The sequence below is a fragment of the Cnephaeus nilssonii genome (genome assembly GCF_951640355.1).
Source record: "Cnephaeus nilssonii genome assembly, chromosome: 19".
Taxonomy (NCBI): domain Eukaryota; kingdom Metazoa; phylum Chordata; class Mammalia; order Chiroptera; family Vespertilionidae; genus Cnephaeus; species Cnephaeus nilssonii.
Window position 1 is genome coordinate 24067051 of NC_137090.1, and position 20533 is coordinate 24087583.

Here is a 20533-nt window from a genome sequence, read left to right on the forward strand (position 1 = left end):
GCGGGAGTGAAGGGGAAGAGCCGCCGGAGAGGCAAGAAGGTGTGTCACTTCCCCTGTGCTCTTTGTGGAAGCCTTTGTGTGATTGGTTGGCTCCTCTTCCGATGGCACCAATCGCAATCCTCTCGGCTGAGCCCTAACTATGAAATTGAAAGTAGAGGTGAGGATGCAGCCAATGTGGAAATATAAGCATACAGCAACCAACCCTCCGGCGGCATTTTGTGTCTCGGCCCAACTGGAAAAGGTGTCTCAGGAGGAGAGGCGTTGCCTAATCGCCAGTGGGCGGGCGCCGGTGAAGCGGACGAGCCAATGACTGCAAGACGTTGAGTGACAGCTGTCCAATAGGGACCCTCAGTGCTGGCATGGTTTGCGCCTTAGGCGCCGCCGGGGCCTGAGGAATGTCAACTATTCAACATGGAGGAGGAGGTCGATAAGCTGGAATTGATGGTGAGTGTAAAGTGAAGGAGATCTCCTGGGTAGTTCATTTTTTCCCCTAGGGCCACCAAAGTGGGAAGCAGCTCAGAGTCGCCGGAAACCCTGGGGCGGCGGAGGCTGGACTAGACCTGAGTTCCCTCCTCCTGCACCAAAGGGAGTCGCCGCCGTCTGGTTTTTTAACCGCCGCGGGGGGAGGGGGGCGGGGGAGAAAGGGTTACATCCGGGAAACCGGTGAGGGAAATGGCGGGAGATGCTGAGGGTGTGGGGCCAGTGGGATTTTTTTTTGTTCCTTGCCCTCACCTTTCCGCCCCTTACGGACCTGTGGCTGGTGCAGACGTTTTGTATTTCTGCCAAAAAGATGAGACTGGAATTGGTCCCAAAACGTCTAAGAAGGGGAGAGGTCTTTCAACACTCCAGAAAAGCGGGATGGAGGGTGGGTTTGGGTGGGGATGAACCGAGTGCGGCGGAGAGAAATCCCTTCAGGGCTGAACTGGTTTGCATCCTCCCAGGCGGGCTGAAAAGTCTGACAAGGATGCTAGACTTTGCGTGCTCAACTTCCTAGAGGCCAGGAAAGCTTCTAGACTAGTTTTTTTTTGTTTGTTTGTTTGGCCCTAAGGGGGCAGGCAGTCCTTAGGTGGGGGAACGAGCGATGGGCACCTGAACCATGAGCTCCTTTCCTGGGGCGCGGGCAGGATCGGGACCAGGAAGGCACCCTGCTCTCCAGTCGCCTAGTTTCATTCATTTGTGGAAGTAGGAGGCGGAGGCAAATAATTGGAGAGGATCCCGCTGCTGCTTGGCCTGCACGAGGGCGCCGAGCTGGAGAGCTGTCCTAGTTTTCTTCTACGGATCCTGTCCCTGTCCTCTTTATTCTCTCCCTCCCGTCCCTAGACTACCGGCCCGATCGCCCGCGCTTTTTTCTTCTCTTTTTAGTTCCTTATCTTCAGCCCTTCTTTCTCACCTGCATTACCAGCTTTTTTTTTTTTTTTTTTATTGGACTGGCTTCCTTTAAAACGTGTAATTTGGAGGACACACCCATCATTGAGCTCCTGTCAGTTTTTCGTTAAAGAAAAATAAGATTGAGAAGCCAAAATCTTTTCCACCTGCAGTCCTCCCCTTCTCTCCTTGCTTTTCCCTGTCATTACTTTTTAGGTATCATTTTTTTGCCTGTGTTGCCCTCTCCAAGCTGAATCTTGGGTCACTATACCATCTGCACATGTAATGATCCTGAATACCATCCTCACCCCAATTCTCACCCCCAGAACATGTGAGACCTTGATATAACTTATTTTTTTTAGGTGTATTAATGAATTGTAGTGCCTCATATAAAAATTCGATTTGAACTTTCAGTTGCTGTAATAATGAACTTTTAGTTCAAGGTTTTGTTATCTTTATCATTAACTCTCTTAAAAAAACAAACAAACTAACCAACCACAAAAACATGTTAAAGAACTGTTAGTAGTTTGATTCTATCAACAGGCATAAATGTTAACATTGTCTTGCTCTTCTCCCCCATTCTGAATTCCCTCCATATACACACTTCTGCCTAATTGTAAGATGCTAAATGATATTACTTTTGCTTTTAACAGTTTTTCTCTCCTCAAGTTGGCTGTTTAGTTGAGGTACCAATTAAGCCTTTTCTGGACTTGGCAATATATTGAGTCAGTATTCTCATAGGACTTTTTAAATAGATTGAACATGTTTTATTTTAAGGAGAAAATGATTAAGTGTACATCTTGAAAGTGGGTTTTAGAGAATTATGTGGTAGCCAGACTCAAACTTTTAGATGTTTGAATGATGGGGTAGTTTTTTAAAAAACAATCTTTTTAAAAGAGGAAGAGAAGAAAGCAGATCTTTCTTCCTGAATTCCTTACATCTGTGAACCAGTTTAGTTTCTAAGGTTCTAAAGGTAAATAATTTTTGATGCAGTCCTCTGATTTTTAGTTGAAATATTCTAATATCTGATTTATGTGGCCCAGAATTTGAGATCAAGACACTCACATTCCAGCTGTCCTGAATTTTGTTCATTTCTTCATAGGCTCAGTCCAACTAAGTAGTTGAACTGGACCATTTAAGGGAAGGTTAGTGAAAATAATGGAAAGTGTTTTTTCATCAGCAGGGCCAGTGCTGTCAGCCGGTGGGAGCAGTGGCTGCTGCCCCATTACCCTCAGAGCAGGAGGAGGTGGAGAAGCCCTCAGGGGAGATTGGGTCGGGCAGCTGCTGCTAACACCTGCTGATGGCGCTGAGCGATCTGGACCAGTGCCGGGCGCTGGCAGCAGGTGCGAGCAGGGCCAGCGCTGGCAGCAGGTGCGAACGCCAGGCAGGACCATGGTGTGGGGTGTGCGGGAGCAAAGAATTTTCAGTAACCACCAGAAGCTTTGCCCCGACAGTGACTGGCGCCCCACTCACCTAATCCACCATCCCGCCGCTGGCCGAGGCCACCATGTTCCACGCTCTGCTGCCTGCTGCAGACACCTGCCATTTTCCACGCTCACCCCCGGTGGTCAGCGCACATCATAGCGACTGGTTGTTCCACTGTTTGGTCTATTTGCATATTAGGGCGTATTCCAGAGATAGATTGGGAATATAGAGATTGGGAAACATTATTTTACTTTTTTTTTCTTTGATAGTATTCAAAAGACTTGTTTTATATGGCAGTTAATCAATTGCTATGGAGGAGCTAACCAATATATCTCAGCAGAACAGAAATATTTTTGAACTTTGTAAAACTTAGGACATATTTACAAAATTTCTTTATTTATATGCATGTTTATATTTCAATATTAACCATAGGTTAGTCATAAAAAACAACCTCATTTTGATGTTTAAGTCTGATTCTTTTTTTTATTTTTAACATTGATATAAATGTTCTTAGGTTTTGCATGTCTTCTGTCCAAAATGGCAATTCTTCTTTAAATTCTTTTCTCACTGAAGCTTCAAGTCTTGCAAGATGCTTTTGTGTTCCTTTTCTACCTTTACTGCTAACGAATGCTCTGACTTTATTGCACTACTGTACTTGACACTAGCAGTGCAATAGTATTGTCAAAGCATCTGAAAGCAGGATGCACACCAGAATTTTTATTCTTGCCTTACATCTTCAATATCTGTGAGTAATTTACCAAAATCTTTGTTCCTGAAAACTTTTTTTGTATTACAAAAAATTTTATTACCAAAAGTGTTTTAAAAAGTCATAATTTAGAAAAAAAGTTTTTAACTAATTAAAAACACTGCATTATGAAACACATTAAGAGAATAATTTTTATAGCCAAAGTTGTTATGGCTAATCTAAATGAGTAGTACTTTGTAATTTGCTTCTTTCTGTAACGGATTTTGATAGGCTCTGGCAAATCTCAGGTATTATTTAATTGAATTTTAAGATGAATTAGTAAGGGATTAAAGTAATGCCAGTTGAATATTTCCTATGACAACTTTTCCTATATCTTAATCTGTGCATCGTGTGGCAAATGCTCAAATTTAAAACTTAAGAATGCTTGATTTAAAGTTCTTTCTTTGTAATTGAGATATAATAAAGTGTGAATCAGCACTATTTTTTATAATCAGTTTTATTAAGATATAGTTTACATACATTAAAACTTACCAATTTTAGGTGTACAATTTGATGAGTTTTAACAAATGTGTATAGTCATATAACCACCATGCCCTTTTTATGCCCTTTTGCAGTCAACCTCTTCTTCCCAAATTCCCTGACAACCACTTGCCTTTTCAAGAATTTAATGTAAATGGACTTATATGCAGCATACAGTCTTTGTGTCTGGTTTTATGTGTGTGTGTATGTGTGTGTGTGTGTGTGTGTGTGTGTCTAGTTTTTTACACTTAACATAATGCTTTTGAGATTTGACCATGTTGTATGTATTAGTAGTTGGACCGTTTTTATTGCTGAGTAATATTCCTTTGTATAGAATTATCACAAATTGTTTATTCATTCACCAGATTATCAACTTTGGGTTGTTTCCAGCATTTACCCATTTATGAGTAAAATTGTTATGAAGATTGTATTACAAGTCTTTGTGTAAACATGTTTTTGTTTCTCTTGAGCAGCACGCTAAATATATGCTTGATTTTATAACAAACTGTTGAAATCTCTTCCAAAGCTATGTATTAGGATTTCAGTTTCTCTACATCCCCACCAACACTTTGTATTGTCATTCTTCATTTTAGCCATTCTCATAGATGTGTAGTTATATTTCATAATTTCAATTTGCATTTCCTCAATGGCTAATGATATTTAATATATTTTCATGTGCTTATTTGCAGTTGATATATCTTCTTTAGTGAAGTGTCAAATCTTTTGCCTATTTTCAAATTGAGTTGTTTGTCTTTTTATTATTACATTATGAATCCTTTAATTTTCTCTGTTATTTGCCTTCTTACTTAAAATTTTTTGATGCAACCCTAGACAGTTTGGTTCAGTGGTTGGAATGTCTGCCCATGGACTGAAGGGTCCTGGGTTCGATTCTGGTCAAGGGGCAGTATCTTGGTTGCAGGCTTGATCCCAGGCCCTGGTCAGGGCTGGTGTGGGAGGCAACCAGTCAATGTGTTTCTCTCACATCAATGTTTCTCTTTCTCAGTTTCTCCCTGTTCCTTCCACTCTCTAAAAATCAATGGAAAAAAAAATATCCTTAGGTGAAGATTATAAAAAAAATTTTTTATGTAGTCCAATTTATATGTTTTATTCTTTGATGGTTTATACTTGCTGTGTTCTAAGAAATATTTTCCTAATTCAAGGTCACAAATACACCTATGTTTTTTTCTAGAAGATTTACAGTTTTAATTTTTATATTGAGATCTCTGTTCATTTTTAGTTCATTTTCGTATATGGTATCAGATATGTGTGGAGGCTCTTTATTTTTGCATATGGGTATCCCCTTCTTTTGGTACTATTTCTTGAAAGGAGTATAATTTCCCCAGTGGATTACCTTAGCTCCTTTGTAGCAGATCAATTGAGCATGTATGGGTAGATTTACTTATTTTTGAACTATATTTTATTTCATTATATTGTATCAGCCTATCATAAAGTTATCACTGTAGTTTTTATGATTGATGATATCTGCCATTAAAAATGTTCAACTAAGCCTAGTTGGTGTGGCTCAGTGGTTGAGTGTTGACTTATGAACCAGGAGGTCATGGTTTGATTCCTGGTGAGGGCATATGCCCAGGTTGCAGGCTCTCAATCCCCAGTGTGGGGCATGCAAGAGGCAGGCGATCAATGATTCTTTCTCATCATTTACGTTTCTAGCTCTCCCTTTCACTCCCTCTCTGAGATCAATAAAAATATATTTTAAAAAATTAAAAAATATATATCTTCAGGTTCAAGGAGGATGACATACCTGGAACAACGTCTTACCAGACAATACAGAACTGCAGTGAGAAGTAGAGCTACCAAACTCAGCCCAGCCTAGAACACCTAGTCAACCCACTGAGTTTCTTGGCATCATTTTTGAAGTATGTTGGTTTAATCTAGGCTCATGTTTGAGTTTCAAAACTTACTCAATTCATGTACAAGTATGTTGACTAATCCATTCTTAGCAGTATAGTCTAGTTATATGGAAATATTATCTCATAAGGGAAGGAAACATTGTTTGTCCTGACTCTGAATGAGGGACTAAGGATAAAGCACGTCAAGATATGCTTCTGTGCCACTTCTCTTTCTGGCCCTAAGTTTGATAACATTGCGATCCTTCAATTTAGTGTTGCTAGGCTTATCTATAATAATAAAAGGGTAATATTCTAAATAGCTGGACGTCCTTCCAGACGGTGGATGGAGCTGGGGCCAGAGGGAAGCCCGGGTCCCGAGTGCCTGCGGGTGGTCAGAGGGAAGCCAGCCCAGGTCCCCGGTGGTGCAGGCGGCCAGAGGGAAGCAAGCCCAGGTCCCAGGTGCCAGAGGGAAGCTGGTGCTGGCAGCCAGGGGAAGGAAGGCCTTCTCTTGCACAAATTTTGTGTTTCAGGCCTCTAGTTTGTAAATAAAAATACAAGATGCCTAGTTAAATTTGAATTTCAGATAAGCAATGTATAATTTTTAGTATAATTATGTCCAAATAGTACATGGGAGATATTTATACTAGTTTTTTTCATTGTTTATTTGAGATTGAAATTTAACTGGGTGTCCTGTATATTATGCGGCAGCCCTACCTCAAAGTCCCTTCAGAATTTGTTTTCATACAGTTGTAAACAGGATACATTAGATTGCAATGCTTTGTCTATTTATTGATCAAATAATTACCAGCAAGGACTTCTTTTACCTATTGTATGAGGAACTGTGGTAAGCAAAGTTAAATATATAAATAAGCTGGAGAAACACATAAATCACACAAAAATTAATATGAAGAATAGTACAGGGTGCTGTGTTTTTGAACAAATAGATGTAGTATTTGTCTCATATATGAAAGTCTGTTAGCCTAGCACATAGACACTAGAGGCAAATAAATGTTTACATTGGATGAATGGGAGGAGGTAGAAGTTAACTTTATAAATAAAGATTTCTCATTTATTATATAACTAGTGGCCCAGTGCACGGATTCATGCACATTGAAAGGAAATTAATTAGAAGAAATACTTTAATATCGCTATTTGCCCTTTCTGTATAAAAGAAATGTCAACCAAATTCATGATCAACAATGACAGATCGAAACACACGTGTGTGATTGGCGCCAGCAAGAGCTTTATATGTTTCGCGCATGCACAAGTCAACATTTATTTTTAAATTGCCAGTACGTGTCATAAGTACCGGCCGGCCAGTCAGATGGTCAGACGGAAGTACGGTCGGTCACTTAGACTTTTATATATATAATAGCATATTTATTATGAAGACTTAGAAATCTCGATTAACAAAAGAAAAAAGTACATTCTACTCTGAGATAGAACTAAAATCTTGAGGAAAACAGATTTCTTTAGTGATTTAATTTATCTCCTAGTTTGGATTCAGGATGACCGAGGAATACTGGCTTTAGTAGTTTAAAAACCTTTCCTAGATAGTTCGTGCTCAGACATTTAAACTTCATTTCATTTCCTGAGGCCTCTTTCAATTTTTTTTTTCACGAATTTAGATAAGCTATTTTATTTTTAAAATATATATATATTTTATTTCAGAGAGGAAGGGAGAGGGAGAGAGAGATAGAAGCATCAATGATGAGAGAGAGTCATTGATTGGCTGCTTACTGCACACCCCCTACTGGGGATTGAGCTGCAACCCAGGCATGTGCCTTTGACTGGAATTTGGTTATAAAGATAGAACTTTGGCAATTGCAAAAATTTCCATTCAAATTTAGGTCAATGATGAGAGAAATTAGTGATGGAAGTTTTAGTATATCTCTTTCTGAAATTTTGTTCAATGATGACAGTTCCTGATCTTAGAAGCATTTGAACTTCTGAGAGCTATTTTATCTTACTCTAGATTCCAAAGTAGAGTCCTTAGTCTACCTTTTGTGTAAAGAAAATATCTGTAGACTGTTTCTCATTAAATCTGAGAACTACTTTTACAGTGGGTTTTTTGGCTTTTACTCTTTCCACTAAGGGTTCGAAATTTCAAGAACCAATCTTTAGTTCAGAGCTTAAGTTCATAATAAGGTCCAAACTCTAACCCCAAAGCAGTTTCCTATGCTGTAGGCTAGGCAATTTCCCTGTGGAAATCATGTTTTGCCTTCCATAGTAAACTCATGGATGTTTCCTTGGTAAATTAAAGGCAGTGCCTGCTTTAAGATCATATAAAAGATGTGGAATTTTGAAAAGTTAAGAATAATTTATAAATTAAACACATTCAGACATAAACCACTTTTTCTTTTTAAAAAAATATGTAATGCTTCACAAATTTGCGTGTCTTCTTTGCACCGGGGCCATGCTAAATCTTCTCTCTATCGTTCCAATTTTAGTATATGTGCTGCTGAAGCGAGCACTAAACCACTTTTTCTGTTAGATATCCTTTCCAGCTTTTCTATATGTACACACACACATATTTAGGTCTGTGGCAGCTTTCCCCCTTTTTTTTCTCCCTTAGAGGTGTACTACAGATGATGGTTCTATTCTAGGACTTACGTTCAATAAATTGGGTCTATTCAGACGGCTACTTTTGTGGTATATGTAGTTTTCCTTGTATAATTTGTGACTCTAAGTTCTCTAATTTTGGTCTGTGTAGCATTTATCTGTAGTTCTTTGGTTAATAGGGTTGCAGATAATGGAAATTGAGAGAATCCCTGAAAATAAATTTGTTCTGTGTTTTAACTTGAAACCTTATTTCCTACGAGAGAGGAAAAACCACTGCCTAACTGATGAGGGTGACCGTAGGGAGTTCTTGAAGACATTATTAGTTATTGTATTAATATATGATGGTGGTGGCTTCTTGGTATTTTAATTTTGGCTCAAAATCTAAGAGACATGCAGAGAGAAATGATTTTCAAAATGTTAACTAGTTTAAGAAATTTTTAATATAGCCTGGGTATTATAGACCATGGAGTTTTTTTATACTTTTTATTTCCATATTTTCAAAATGAGTTATATATCACATTATTAAAATACTAAAAAATATAAAGAGAAAAGAAAGAATAGTTGCAGTATCATGTTTATTAATATGCCTTTTGGTTCACAGAATAATGATTTATGCTGATTTTTAGTTCCAGAAAGCTGACTCTGATCTGGATTACATTCAGAACAGGCTGGAATATGAAATCAAGACTAATCATCCTGATTCAGCAGGCGAGGTAATCTGCAAAATCAATGTATTTTTGACAGAATATTTTATCAAAAGATTTTCTGATAGTATTTCTAATAGTAGTGATTATAAAAATTACAGTACTCAGTACTGAGTTCATAAAATCTTAAAATCTTTTTATGTTGAAAACTTGGTCACAGCATGTTATTGTATTCATGGTCAAGGAAATTTGTGGCTATTTTAGTTTTTTAACCCTTGTACAAGAATTATTGAGTCAGGAGATATGAACCATTGTGGAAGCCTTTGACATTGTTAGAGAATATAGATACCTCTAGGACAATCTATCTATCTATATAAAAGCCTAAGCAACTGTTACAACCGAACGACTGGAACGACCGGTCAACCAGTCACTATGATGCACACTGACCACTAGGGGGCAGATGCTCAACGCAGGAGCTGCCCCCTGGTGGTTAGTGTGCTCCCACGGCCAGCCAACCTCCCCCGATCCCTCCCTGCCTTGGGCAAACCTCCTGCGGTCCCTCCCCCCATCTAGCAGGCCCTGCCAGCAGGCCCCGTCCGGCAGCCAGCAAGCCCTGGCCAGCCCAGCCCCAATTGGGACTGGGTGAGATGACCCCAATAGGCCCTGATCACCAGCCAGGCCTAGGGACCCCATCTGTGCATGAATTTTGTGTACCGGGCCTCTAGTCCTTAAATAAGAAGGGAGCAATCCTGGTGGTAATGATAGTCTATGAAAGAAGTTGATAATATACTGTTCAATTCATTATGTGAACTGTGATTTTTACATAAACATGTACTTAGTTATTCTAAGTTTAGGTTGATTTAGAAATATTAACTCTGTTTATATGCCATAACTACTTGTACACATGCCCATGGAGAAGAAAGCAAAGAGTTTTTAAGCATTGTTGTTAACATTAATTTATCATTTGAATCATTAATGTTTATCTTCGATAGCACTTACCAGAAGTCAAGAAATATCATATTTTACAACTTTTCAAAAAACTTTATACAATTAATTTTTTTTTGATTGAGTGGAAGCACAACTTAAAGTAACATTTTATACAGTTGGGAAAGCATTGTGATTATTTAGTTTTTACTGAACATTTTAGCTCCTTACTAGAACTGTTCTAGTTCCTTAACTGACTTAGTTGTCTCTCTCTTTTTTCTCTGACTAAATAAAGAACAACCAACCAATTCTGCTGCAGTGGTACCACTTAATGACTGGCCAAAGGACTCATCTGAGCCAGTGTCTTTCAGTACTATGTGGAAGGCATTTCATGTGGTACTCCCATTTCTCCTCCACTTTCCATCTCTCATTTTTGTGCTACTTCTGGTTTTCTCTTCTACAACTTGTTTTCAAAACAGCTTTATTAGCTATAATTCACATACCATAAAATTCACCCTTCTAAAGTATATAATTGAGTGTTTTTTAGTACATTCACAGAGTTGTGCAGCCATCACAAAAATCAATTTTTGAACATTTTCATTACCTCAAAAAGAAACCCATAGTGTCGCTGGGGGTGTCTACTGAGTAGATACCCCCAAAGGCATCTTAATATATATTTGGTGTTATTTATTATTTCTTTGACTATATCAAACATTCTACTAAGTATTCTTTTTTCATGGTGTCTATCTTCTGTTCCTTTCCTACTTGTAATGACCATGCCATAGGTCTTGATCACCCTCTGCAGAATTATTTTATCAGCCTTTAAGTTAGATTTTTTGTTCTTATTTTTTCCTGTTGGAATCATCATTATTTACCATTTTCATCATCAAAAGCTTAGAGAGAAATCTCTAAGGAAGAGGGAAGGAGAGGACCACAAACTGAGCCTCTGCCTATAGCCGTGATGTAGGGTCTGTGAAGGAGATATTTGGAGAGTAGGAAGATAACCACAATAGTACAGTTTTGTGAAAGTCAAGAGTTCACATTAAGAAGACTGGAACTGCCTGACTAGCATGATTCAATGGTTGAGCATTGACCCATGAACCAGGAGGTTATGGTTCAATTCCCAATCAGGGCACATGCTCGGGTTGTGGACTCAATCCCCAGTAGGGGGTTGGTGCAGGAGGCAACCGATCCATGATTCTCATCATTGATGTTTCTACTCCCCCCATCCCTTTTTCTCTCTGAAACCAATTAAAAATATTTTTTTTTTTAAAAAAGAAAGATTGAAACCAGGAGGAAATAAGGAGAGGCAAGAAGAGGGTTATCAAAATTATATTGTATGGGGTAAGCCTGACCTTTAAATTGCTTAAAATAATTTGGCAAAGAATAATTGTCTAAGGATATGTTGAACTGAGGAAGTACTAGTATATTATGGGACCTAAAAGGTTGGTGGTAAATGGAGTGAGAAAAATGATGCTGGTTTTGAAGTGACAACAGAGTCAAGAGGAGTTAATTTTTCCTCAGTATTAGGAAGATCTATATATATTTGAAGTCTCTATAAAGGGTATTGAAAAGTTTATTGAAATAATAGGAAATTTAAGTTATGGAGGATATGGAGAGGAAGCAGCAATAATAGTGGTAGTGTTAGGGGGCTGAATATGGAGGAGAATATCCATAGATATTTTAATTTTGGGATGAAAAACCAGGAAGGTGGAGTTTCTACTAGATGTTTTCTGCCTTCTCAGTAAAATAGTTGGTGAGGTCTTATGGCAGGAAGAAGTAGATGGAAATTGGAGGGAGTGAAGGAAGTTTGGAATAGCTAGTATTAGAGAGTTTGCTAATGAACCATCAAGGAATGAAAGTTATTGCCAACTGGCAGAAAGGACCCATTGAAATGAAATGTCTTTTATGAAATAGTGGCTATATTTTAAAAAGAATTTGAAAAACCAATGTAATGTATAAATACATTTGCTTGAGCTGACATGAATTTTATATAGTGAAGTCAATGAATTAGTATTTATACATACTTAAGCCCCATGGCAGTATGTTTAAGAATTTATAAGTGGCTTCAAGTTGTCTTATTCTTTAATGACAAATTAATATAGTTCCTTTAATCATCTTCTGAATAGTATTTAGAATTGTATTTTAGAAATACTATGTAATTAATTGTTGTGACCTTATTTGCTGTTTAATGTTGCTTTTTTGTGAGCTATTTCTGTACATAGGCTTTATTTTTTAATTTATTTTTTTACTATAGTTGACATTTCAGTATTATTTTATATTAGTTTCAAGTATATAGCATAATGCTTAGAAAATTATATAATTTACGAAGTGATTCCCTCCGATAATTCTAGTACCCACCTGACACCATATGTGTTACACTATTATTATACTACTAGTAGCCCTGTGTACGAATCCATGTGCCAGTAGCTTGCTGCCACCCTCCAGTAGCTCTCTGCCCACTGCCCCGCCCTCTTGTAACTCCCTCCACTCCCCTTCATAGCTTGCTGCCCTTCCCCCTCCTGTAGCTCTCCACTGCCTGCTTGTAGCTCGCTGCCCCACCCTCCTGCTGATCCATGATACGGTCCTTACACGGTCGGTCTTTATGCTTCACGGCGTAATGACCATTTGCATATTACATCTTTATTATATAGGATTATTGACTATATTCCCTATGCTGTACTTCTGCACCTAGGCTTTAAATTTCTTGAGAATAGAATCTAGGTCTTACTTCTTTCTTCCCCTTTTCCATCCTTGTCACACAGTTGTATAATAAAATACAGTGTTTGATTAAATGGATGGAAAAATGTGTTGTATAAATTTTAATTATTAAAAGAAGCTTAATTTTTCATTTCCATAATTTAATATATTTTTTTTTCCTGATATAGAAAAATCCAGTTACACTCTTACAGGAATTGTCAGCAATAAAGTCCCGATATCAAACTTTGCATGCACGCTTTAAGCCAATTGCTGATGAGCAGAAAGAGACTAAGAGCCGCATTTGTGCTACTTTCAATAAGACTATGACCATGATACAAGAACTACAAAAGCAAACAGACCTGGAGGTAATGCTTTCAATTGACATGTTGGATACTGTTTGCTGGTTGTTTTCTCAGCATCTATGTTCTTCCTTCCTGCCTTACAGAGTACCGATTTTCTTTCTTTCTTTTTTTTTTTTTTTAAATATATTTTTATTGATTTCAGAGATGAAGGAAGAGGGAGAGTGAGATAGAAACATCCATGATGAGAGAGAATCATTGATCGGCTGCCTCCTGCAAGCCCCCCACTGGGGATCGAACCCACAACCCAGGCATGTGCCCTTGACTGGAATCGAACCTGGGACCCTTCAGTCCGCAAGCTGATGCTCTATCCACTGAGCCAAACCGGCCAGGGTGAAAACTTTTTTTTAAAATAAACGTTTTATATAGAGGTGATGCCTAGCATCACCTCTTAAAGATAAAACTACCATCAAGAATATCAGAACTGTGAGATGGGAAAAACTGAGTCCTTATCTGATGAATAGACCAGCCCTGAAATCTGTCCTATTTCTGTATTTATTTTGCAATAATAATAACTTGTATTATTTATCCATTTTGAAATGTGTTTCTTTTACTTGCAGCTAAAAGCATCTTAATTATCCTTCAAAATTTAGCCCAAGTTTCTACTTCTGAGGAAACTTCCAGATTATTTTTGTTTACTTTCTTGATCAAAATACTTTTACATATAGCATTCAGACTTGACTTCTTTGGTTCTGTCCAATTATAATCCTTAAATTGTTTGATTTCTTGGTCTTGTTTCTTAAACTTTAAAAAAAAAATTTTAAATATATTTTTATTGATTTCAGAGAGGAAGGGAGAGATAGAAACATCAATGATGAGAGAGAATCATTGATCAGCTGCCTCTTGCATGCCCCCTACTGGGTATTGAGCCTCCATTCTGGACATGTGCCCTTGACTGGAATCGAACCCGGTACCCTTCAGTCGCAGGCTGAAGCTCTATCCACTGAGCCAAACCAGCTAGGGCTGTTTCTTCAACTTAATTGCAAGGTCTTTGGGAGCTCAAACATCAAAGTATTTTGTATATAGGTAGCCAAATAATATATTTTTTCTCCTGCTTTCCGAAATTTGTATCATATATATGGCATGAGCTTATGGAAACATTTATTGTTGTGATAAACAAGTTAACTAGCCTGGTCGGCATTGATTGAGCATCGACCTATGAACAAGGAGGTTATGGTTCAATTCCCAGTCAGGGCACATGCCCAGGTTGGGTTGTGGGCTTGATTCCCAGTGGGGGACATGCAGGAGGCAGCCGATCAATGATTCTTTCTCATCATTGATGTTTCTATCTCTCTCTCCCTCTTCCTCTCTGAAATAAAAAATATATATAGAAGTTAATTTAATTAACTTCTTTTTTTTTAAATAAGTTAAATTAACAGTCTTTAAAGGTGTTTTTGTTAAAATTATAGTTGAAGCCTTTAAAGGATTTTGAAAAAAGACTGTCATTTGTTTTCTAGCTGTCACCACTGACCGAAGAAGAGAAAACTGCGGTACAGCAATTAAAATCTCACATGTCAGATTTATGAAGAAATGGACTTGCAAAAGGGAACTCTGGTGGAGAAGAGATCAATTCCAGAGAGATTTAGGAAAATGTCTTGTTAGCATATGGTAACTAGAGGTGGAGTATGGTGAAAGACAAGATTTGGCCTGGGTGACTGGATAGTGATGCCTTTCACAAGAGGGAAATATAAGGACAGATATGAATAAATTTCAGTCAAAAGGATGGAATGGGAAAAGGTTTAAATATATGCACACTTAGCTTTGCAATTTCAGGCAAGGAAGTCTTAACACTATTTTGCATCTGTTTTTGTATAATCAGGATAACAAAGATGTCCTATCATAAAAGAATGTTTATGTACTATCAGTCAAATGTGAATGAATGTGCATTGGAAATTAAAGATGGAAAAATATTTGTATTATATTATACATTATATATATGTATAGAATTTTCTATTTTTGAAAATTTTAATTGAAGATGTGGTCACATTATCGGTGAGATTGCTAAGTGACCTATAGTGTCCCATAAAACCTAATCTTTGTAATAAGCTGGTTTTCCTGTGACAGCCTCTTTTATTTTTGTCCTATTCCTTTTGCTTGGTAATGTTGAGCAACATGAGTTCTGCTTTCAAATGCTGTTTTAGGTTGTCTTTATTGAATTTCTTTTAAAAAACATATTTAAAATCAATATTTTTATCATTTTGTTCTTTATTGAGCTATTTTCTTAATAAAATGTAGTCCTTTGATTGCTTTAAAAAATTTTTTCTGAAAAGAATAGATTATCTAGCAACTTTATTTCTACTAGAGGCCCGTGGCACAACATTCGTGCACTGGGAGGGCGGGGTCTTCAGCCCGGCCTGCGCCCTTTCGCAGTCTGGGAGCCCTTGGGGGATGTCCAACTGACAAGTGGTCAGCCTGGCTTGTGGCTGAGCGGTGCGCCCCCTGTGGGAGCACACTGACCACTAGGGGGCAGCCCCTACGTTGAGCGTCTGCCCCTGGTGGTCAGTGTGCATCATAGCGACTGGTCATTCCACTGTTCATTCTATTTGCATATTACCCTTTTATTATGTAGGATAATTGACATAATCTCTTCAGAAGCTCCTTCTGGATACTTTGGAGTAGTTGGGAAGGGGAGTCAACCTTTTCCATTTTAAAGGCTACTTGCATTCTTCCACAGCGTAACATCTGATGATTTCCCTCTTGGCTCTGCTTCTGTTGTCACATCTCTTTCTGTGACTCTCCCCTGTTGTATTTCAGTATGACCTTTGTTCTCCTCCAGCCTGTATTACTGTACTTGTTTATTCTATATGAAAGCTAAGAAATTGAAATCAGAAGAGTTGCTAGTTTTATGTGTGTTTGTATGTATTTCCCTATTTATTTTGAAATAACTTGACAATAATGTAATTGTCCAAAGTAGGGACAGATGTTGATATAAATGTTAATCACAGGGTTATTTACAATAGTAATACATACACATCTGGCTAATAGCAGGCAAACAGGAAAGTAAATCATGATGTATCTAACTATGCAATAGGAGGTCAGAGTTGCCTATAAATTATTACTGTTAATGTTCAGGGAAATGCTGAATGGGGGAGTGGAAGCAGATATTGCTGTTTTGAAGTTAAAATTGGGCTTTGACATCATATCTGAGATGTAAATAGCAGGTTTTAATTTCCAGCTGTTTTACCCTGAGAAAATCACTTCTCTGTGCCTGCATGGTGGGAAGCACAATGAAGTTGGTTTTGAAGGATAAATATTGAAGGATATTTAGTAATCCTTCAGTAAATGATATTTCCATATATGTAATAAAAACGAGGCATTGAAACGCCTAGGAAAAATACATCAAATGTTAGATCTGCAGGTTATAGAATTATACTTTAAGAATTATACTTTATGAGCATGTATCTGTCCAGTGGCCAACGTACAATAACTGACAATCAGGGTTAGGAGAATTGCTCCAGTTAAAATTGTCCTGTCCAGTTTTAATATGTCAAGAACAGAAAGCCCCGCTCCTTTAATTTACAGTTACATTTTAGTAACAGATATTCATTTTCTTCAATACTCAGGCAATTAATATTAATGAAGTTCCTGTACATAAATAATTTTTGGCACATAAATAAAGTTGTTGCCCACTAATTATAATAATATCAAATGCTTTAATAGTCAATAACTTTCTAGATTATTGTTGATTCTCTACACGTGTATTCTAGGTTGGGCTAAGTAATAGTTTGTAACTAGAAAGAAAAAATTAAGTTCAAATCAAGAATTTGATGCACGCTCCTTGTCTCACACCTTCAACTTCTGCAATATTTAAACGACTAGTGAACCGATGCACGAAATTCGTGCACATTAAAAGGGGATTAATTAGAGGAAATAATTTACTATTGCTATTTGCCCTTTCTCTATAATAGAAGTGTCAGAGTTGAAAGAAGATTAGTAAAATGTATATGAAAACCTTCCTCCTGTCAGAGTTGAGGCTTACCACGGGACCCAGAGTCAAGTCCTTGCCCACCCACATGCACCTCAAAATCGCATGAGACCCAGACCCGGCTGGCTCACCACCCACCGCCCCCCCCGCCCCCAATTGGGCTAGATCCAGACCCAGCCAGTCCCACCCTTGTCAAGCCCTGCTGGGCAGGGGGTGTAGCCTCAGGTCCCCTGGCCTGGTGCCAGGATGGGGGTTATGGCCTGAGGTCCCCCAGCCCAGACTGGGGTGATGGGGGGCATGCTTTGAGGTCCTCCATCAAGCCCCGCCAGGTGGGGGGCATGGCCTGAGGTCCCCTGTCAAGCCCTGGAGGGTTAGGGGGGGGGGCGGCCTGAGGTTCCCTGGCCTGGCTCTGGGGCAGGGGGAGCAGTCTGAGGTCCCCCTGCCCAGCACCAGGAGGGGAGCGCAGCCTCTGGTCCCCCGTCAAGCCCCGCTGGGGTGGGGGAGGGCGTAGCCTCAGGTCCCTGTTGATTGCTCCTTAAGCCCCCTTATGGGAACTAGGTCTCAGCTGTGGGTGCAGCCATCTTTGTGACGAAGTGATGATCAATTAGCATATTCCCTCTTTATTAGATAGGATGATACAGAATTGTAGAAAGCGGCCACCAATCTAGGAAAGCTGATACTGTTTTGTACTTTGTACAGTCTCATGGCAACCGCGCACCTCAAGTGACAAGAAATGCAGGTGTAGTGTGGATCTTCTACATAACCTGTGGTCCCGTTCTCCCAGCCCTGAAATGAGAAACTATACCGCTCTAGGCTTCACAGGCTGCAGCTTCGCTTCAGGTGGAGCGGAAATCTTAAAAACCTGAGTCTCGGCTTCCTCACGGAGAAAAAAATCACTAGCCAAGTTACCACTGCACCATGGTTTTCGCAAAGAGCGGGCCATACACCGCCTGCAGCCAAAATCACAGCGAGATTGTTGAAAATGCGGATTTAGTGGGGCTCTACCCTAGAATCAGAATACCTAGGGGTGTGGCTTTGCAGTTTGTGTTTTTCACAAGCATTCCAGGTGGCTCTGCCGTTTGGCGCGCAAGTTTTGAGAACGGTGGGGCAACGCCCCGCCCCTGAAGGGGCGGGGCCCTGCCAATGCCTGCCTTATCCAGGGGTCCAAGGCCAGCTACCCTGCGGCACGGAACCGCCAAATCTCGTGTGCGCCTCCGCACCGCGCGAACTAGGAGCCCGCCTCTCCGCTCCGCTCCTCTAACGCTGCGTCCTGCGCGCATGCGCGCCGGCGCCTTTCTGCGCCGCCGCGCCTCCAGCTGCCCTGGTTACCGTGGGTGTTTGTGAATTCCCTGCAGCGCCTACTTCGCTGGAGACCTGAGGCGCCCGGCTTCAGTAGCGGTTCGACACGCGCGCGCCCGCCCGCGCCTCGCGGTCCCGGCTGGGCGGCTGAGCCGGGAGGATCTGCGGCCACTTCTCGCCCTCCCACTGCTCTCTAGGGCGGGCACGCGGATAAAATGGCGAAGTGGGGGTAGCTGGCGCGGAACCTGAAGCGATGGGGCGCGCTAGCGGGGCGGTCGTTGGAGCCTCCTGACGCGGGCGCGGGGTTGTTCTCCGCGGCAGTTTGAACTGGCGACCTCGGGCCGGCGCCTCGTAGGTCAGACCACGGACTCCGCGGGTCGCTGTAGGCCCCGCCGAGAGTCGGAGGCAATGGACGAACAGAGTGTGGAGGTGAGGAGGTTTGCGGAGGTTGGTGGTTCGTCTCCCCGTGCTACCCGCTGCGGGTTTTTTTAATCGGGTCGCCTTTCCCTCGTCCTCGCTGGTAGGGACTCCGCCGCTGCCGCCGTGGGGCGGGCGGGCCGGGTGCGAAGGGCGGCGTGCTAGCGCTGCAGCCCTCCGGCGCCTGGGCTCGGACCGCTCCCGCGCCCAGGTGGTGCGCCTCTTGGCGTTTTCAGGTGGTCTCCGCCCGGGCACTCATCCCCGCGGCGTTTTTGCAAACCACGGCCTGTGCGGAGCAAAACTGCAGATTCATTACAGGGATGTGCCCTGACACTCGCAACCAGTTCTTGTCATTTCTGTGCGGATCCAGATCTCCCTCCGAATGGATAACCATTCTCCCCAGCGGTGCCTTTTGGTAGACTTCTGCCCTTCCCAGATTGAATGAGCATATACTCTTAATTATCTTATTTGGCTGTAGTTTGCCAGGACAACCTTATTCTTATTATTCTATCTGGCGCTTGTAAGCTCTGATTTGAAATTGTTGGGGTATTTACGTAAAGGCTAGGGACCTTTTTGGAAAAAGATTGGTTGTTGAACGTAATTGTATAATAATTGTCAAGTACTATATTGATTGTCGAAATACTAGAATACTGAACCCTTGGTTTTTAGTAAGGGCCGCGATGTTACCGGGCTCTTTAGCTCACCCAATGGTTTTGTCGCCCCCACGCCCCTCCCCGCCAGCCTCTGCACCGCACAGGTTCTTTTGGCTTGCAGTCATGATTAGACTCGCATGTGAAAGTATTATAAAGGTTTGGTAACTTGACCTTGGTTTTATGAGAGTTTAATTCTCCTGCCCTATAAACTTAAAATATATAATAACCTACATTTAATTACATCTGTTTTTCCTGTCAGTTACTTCCTAAACTGATTCATATGAGGCTTGTTGCAAAGATAATACTATTTCCTCTAATTTACGTGATGATTTTTTCTTCCCAAAGCATTGGGAGAACTGCCACTAAAATTCTCCAGGGTAGAATCTCAGGCTCAAATAAGTAGCTACTTGGTTGCAGCATCAGGGCAGAAAGTCAGATTTCTGGATTCTGAATTAGTTACTTTAAATTAAAAAAAAATGTTTTTAATCCTCACCTGAGGATGTTTTATTGATTTTTTAAAATGTTTTTATTGATTTTTAGAGAGAGGGGAAGGGAAAGGGAGACGGAGAAACGTCTTGTGAGAGAGGGATGCATCCATTAGCTTCCTTCTGCTTGCCCTCTACTGGGGATCTAGCCTGCAACTGGGCATGTGCCCTGACCGTGAATCAAACCCAAGACCCTTTGGTGTGCATGAGAGGAAGCTCAACCAACTGAGCCACACCGGCCAGGGCTTTAGTGATTGTTGTTCCACTTATTCATACATCCATTGGTTGATTCTTGTAAAGTCCCCTCACCAGACTGAACCCACAATCTTGGCCAATCAGGATGACACTCGAACCAACTGAGCTACCCATCCAGGGCATTGATCAAAGGGCACTGCTTTTAAGATATGTATCTCTTAAAAACTTATCAAAGCAATTCATCCCCCTTGGAAAATTGCAGAGAAAGTAAAAAGTTTATATTCCTTTAATCATGTAGTTTGCCTTTTTTTTCTTACTGTTAAACATAAGCATATTTCCTGTATCATTAAATAATCGAAGAAATATTTGTAGTGACTGTATCGTAATCTATGTTAACTGTGATAATATTTGGATATTTGGGCCAGCCAGCTTCTTGCCATTATAATTAATCGTGCTTTTTACTCTTGATTCAGTAGCTTAACCTGGTTGGACTTTACATCTTTTA

The 20533-nt window shown here is 40.3% G+C and overlaps 2 protein-coding genes across 7 annotated transcripts in view; both read left to right on the forward strand.

Annotated features, from left to right (window-relative positions):
• The first annotated feature begins 53 nt into the window (after positions 1-53).
• On the forward strand, positions 54-20531 carry SKA2 (spindle and kinetochore associated complex subunit 2). 2 transcript variants are annotated; one of them, XR_013815017.1, is made up of 5 exons: positions 54-444; positions 9054-9140; positions 12884-13060; positions 14512-14674; positions 19916-20531. XR_013815017.1 is itself a non-coding variant. In XM_079797021.1 (4 exons), the coding sequence occupies exons 1-4, from the start codon at positions 412-414 to the stop codon at positions 14578-14580; spliced, it is 366 nt and encodes a 121-aa protein (XP_079653147.1). In that variant the 5' UTR covers positions 55-411; the 3' UTR covers positions 14581-16196. The 2 variants fall into 2 exon arrangements, 1 of the variants encoding a protein (XP_079653147.1); XM_079797021.1 differs by lacking the exon at positions 19916-20531 and having other exon boundaries at positions 55-444; positions 14512-16196.
• The window catches only part of TRIM37 (tripartite motif containing 37), a 160086-nt gene continuing 157528 nt past the window's right edge, over positions 17976-20533 (forward strand). For 4 of the 5 annotated variants that reach the window (XM_079797016.1, XM_079797014.1, XM_079797017.1 and 1 more), the window contains exon 1: positions 17979-18707. In XM_079797016.1, coding sequence (XP_079653142.1) covers positions 18687-18707 — 21 coding nt within the window. In that variant the 5' untranslated portion in view covers positions 17979-18686. Of the gene's footprint in view, positions 18708-20533 lie in introns of all 5 variants that reach the window. The other variant, XM_079797018.1, reaches the window with a different exon arrangement.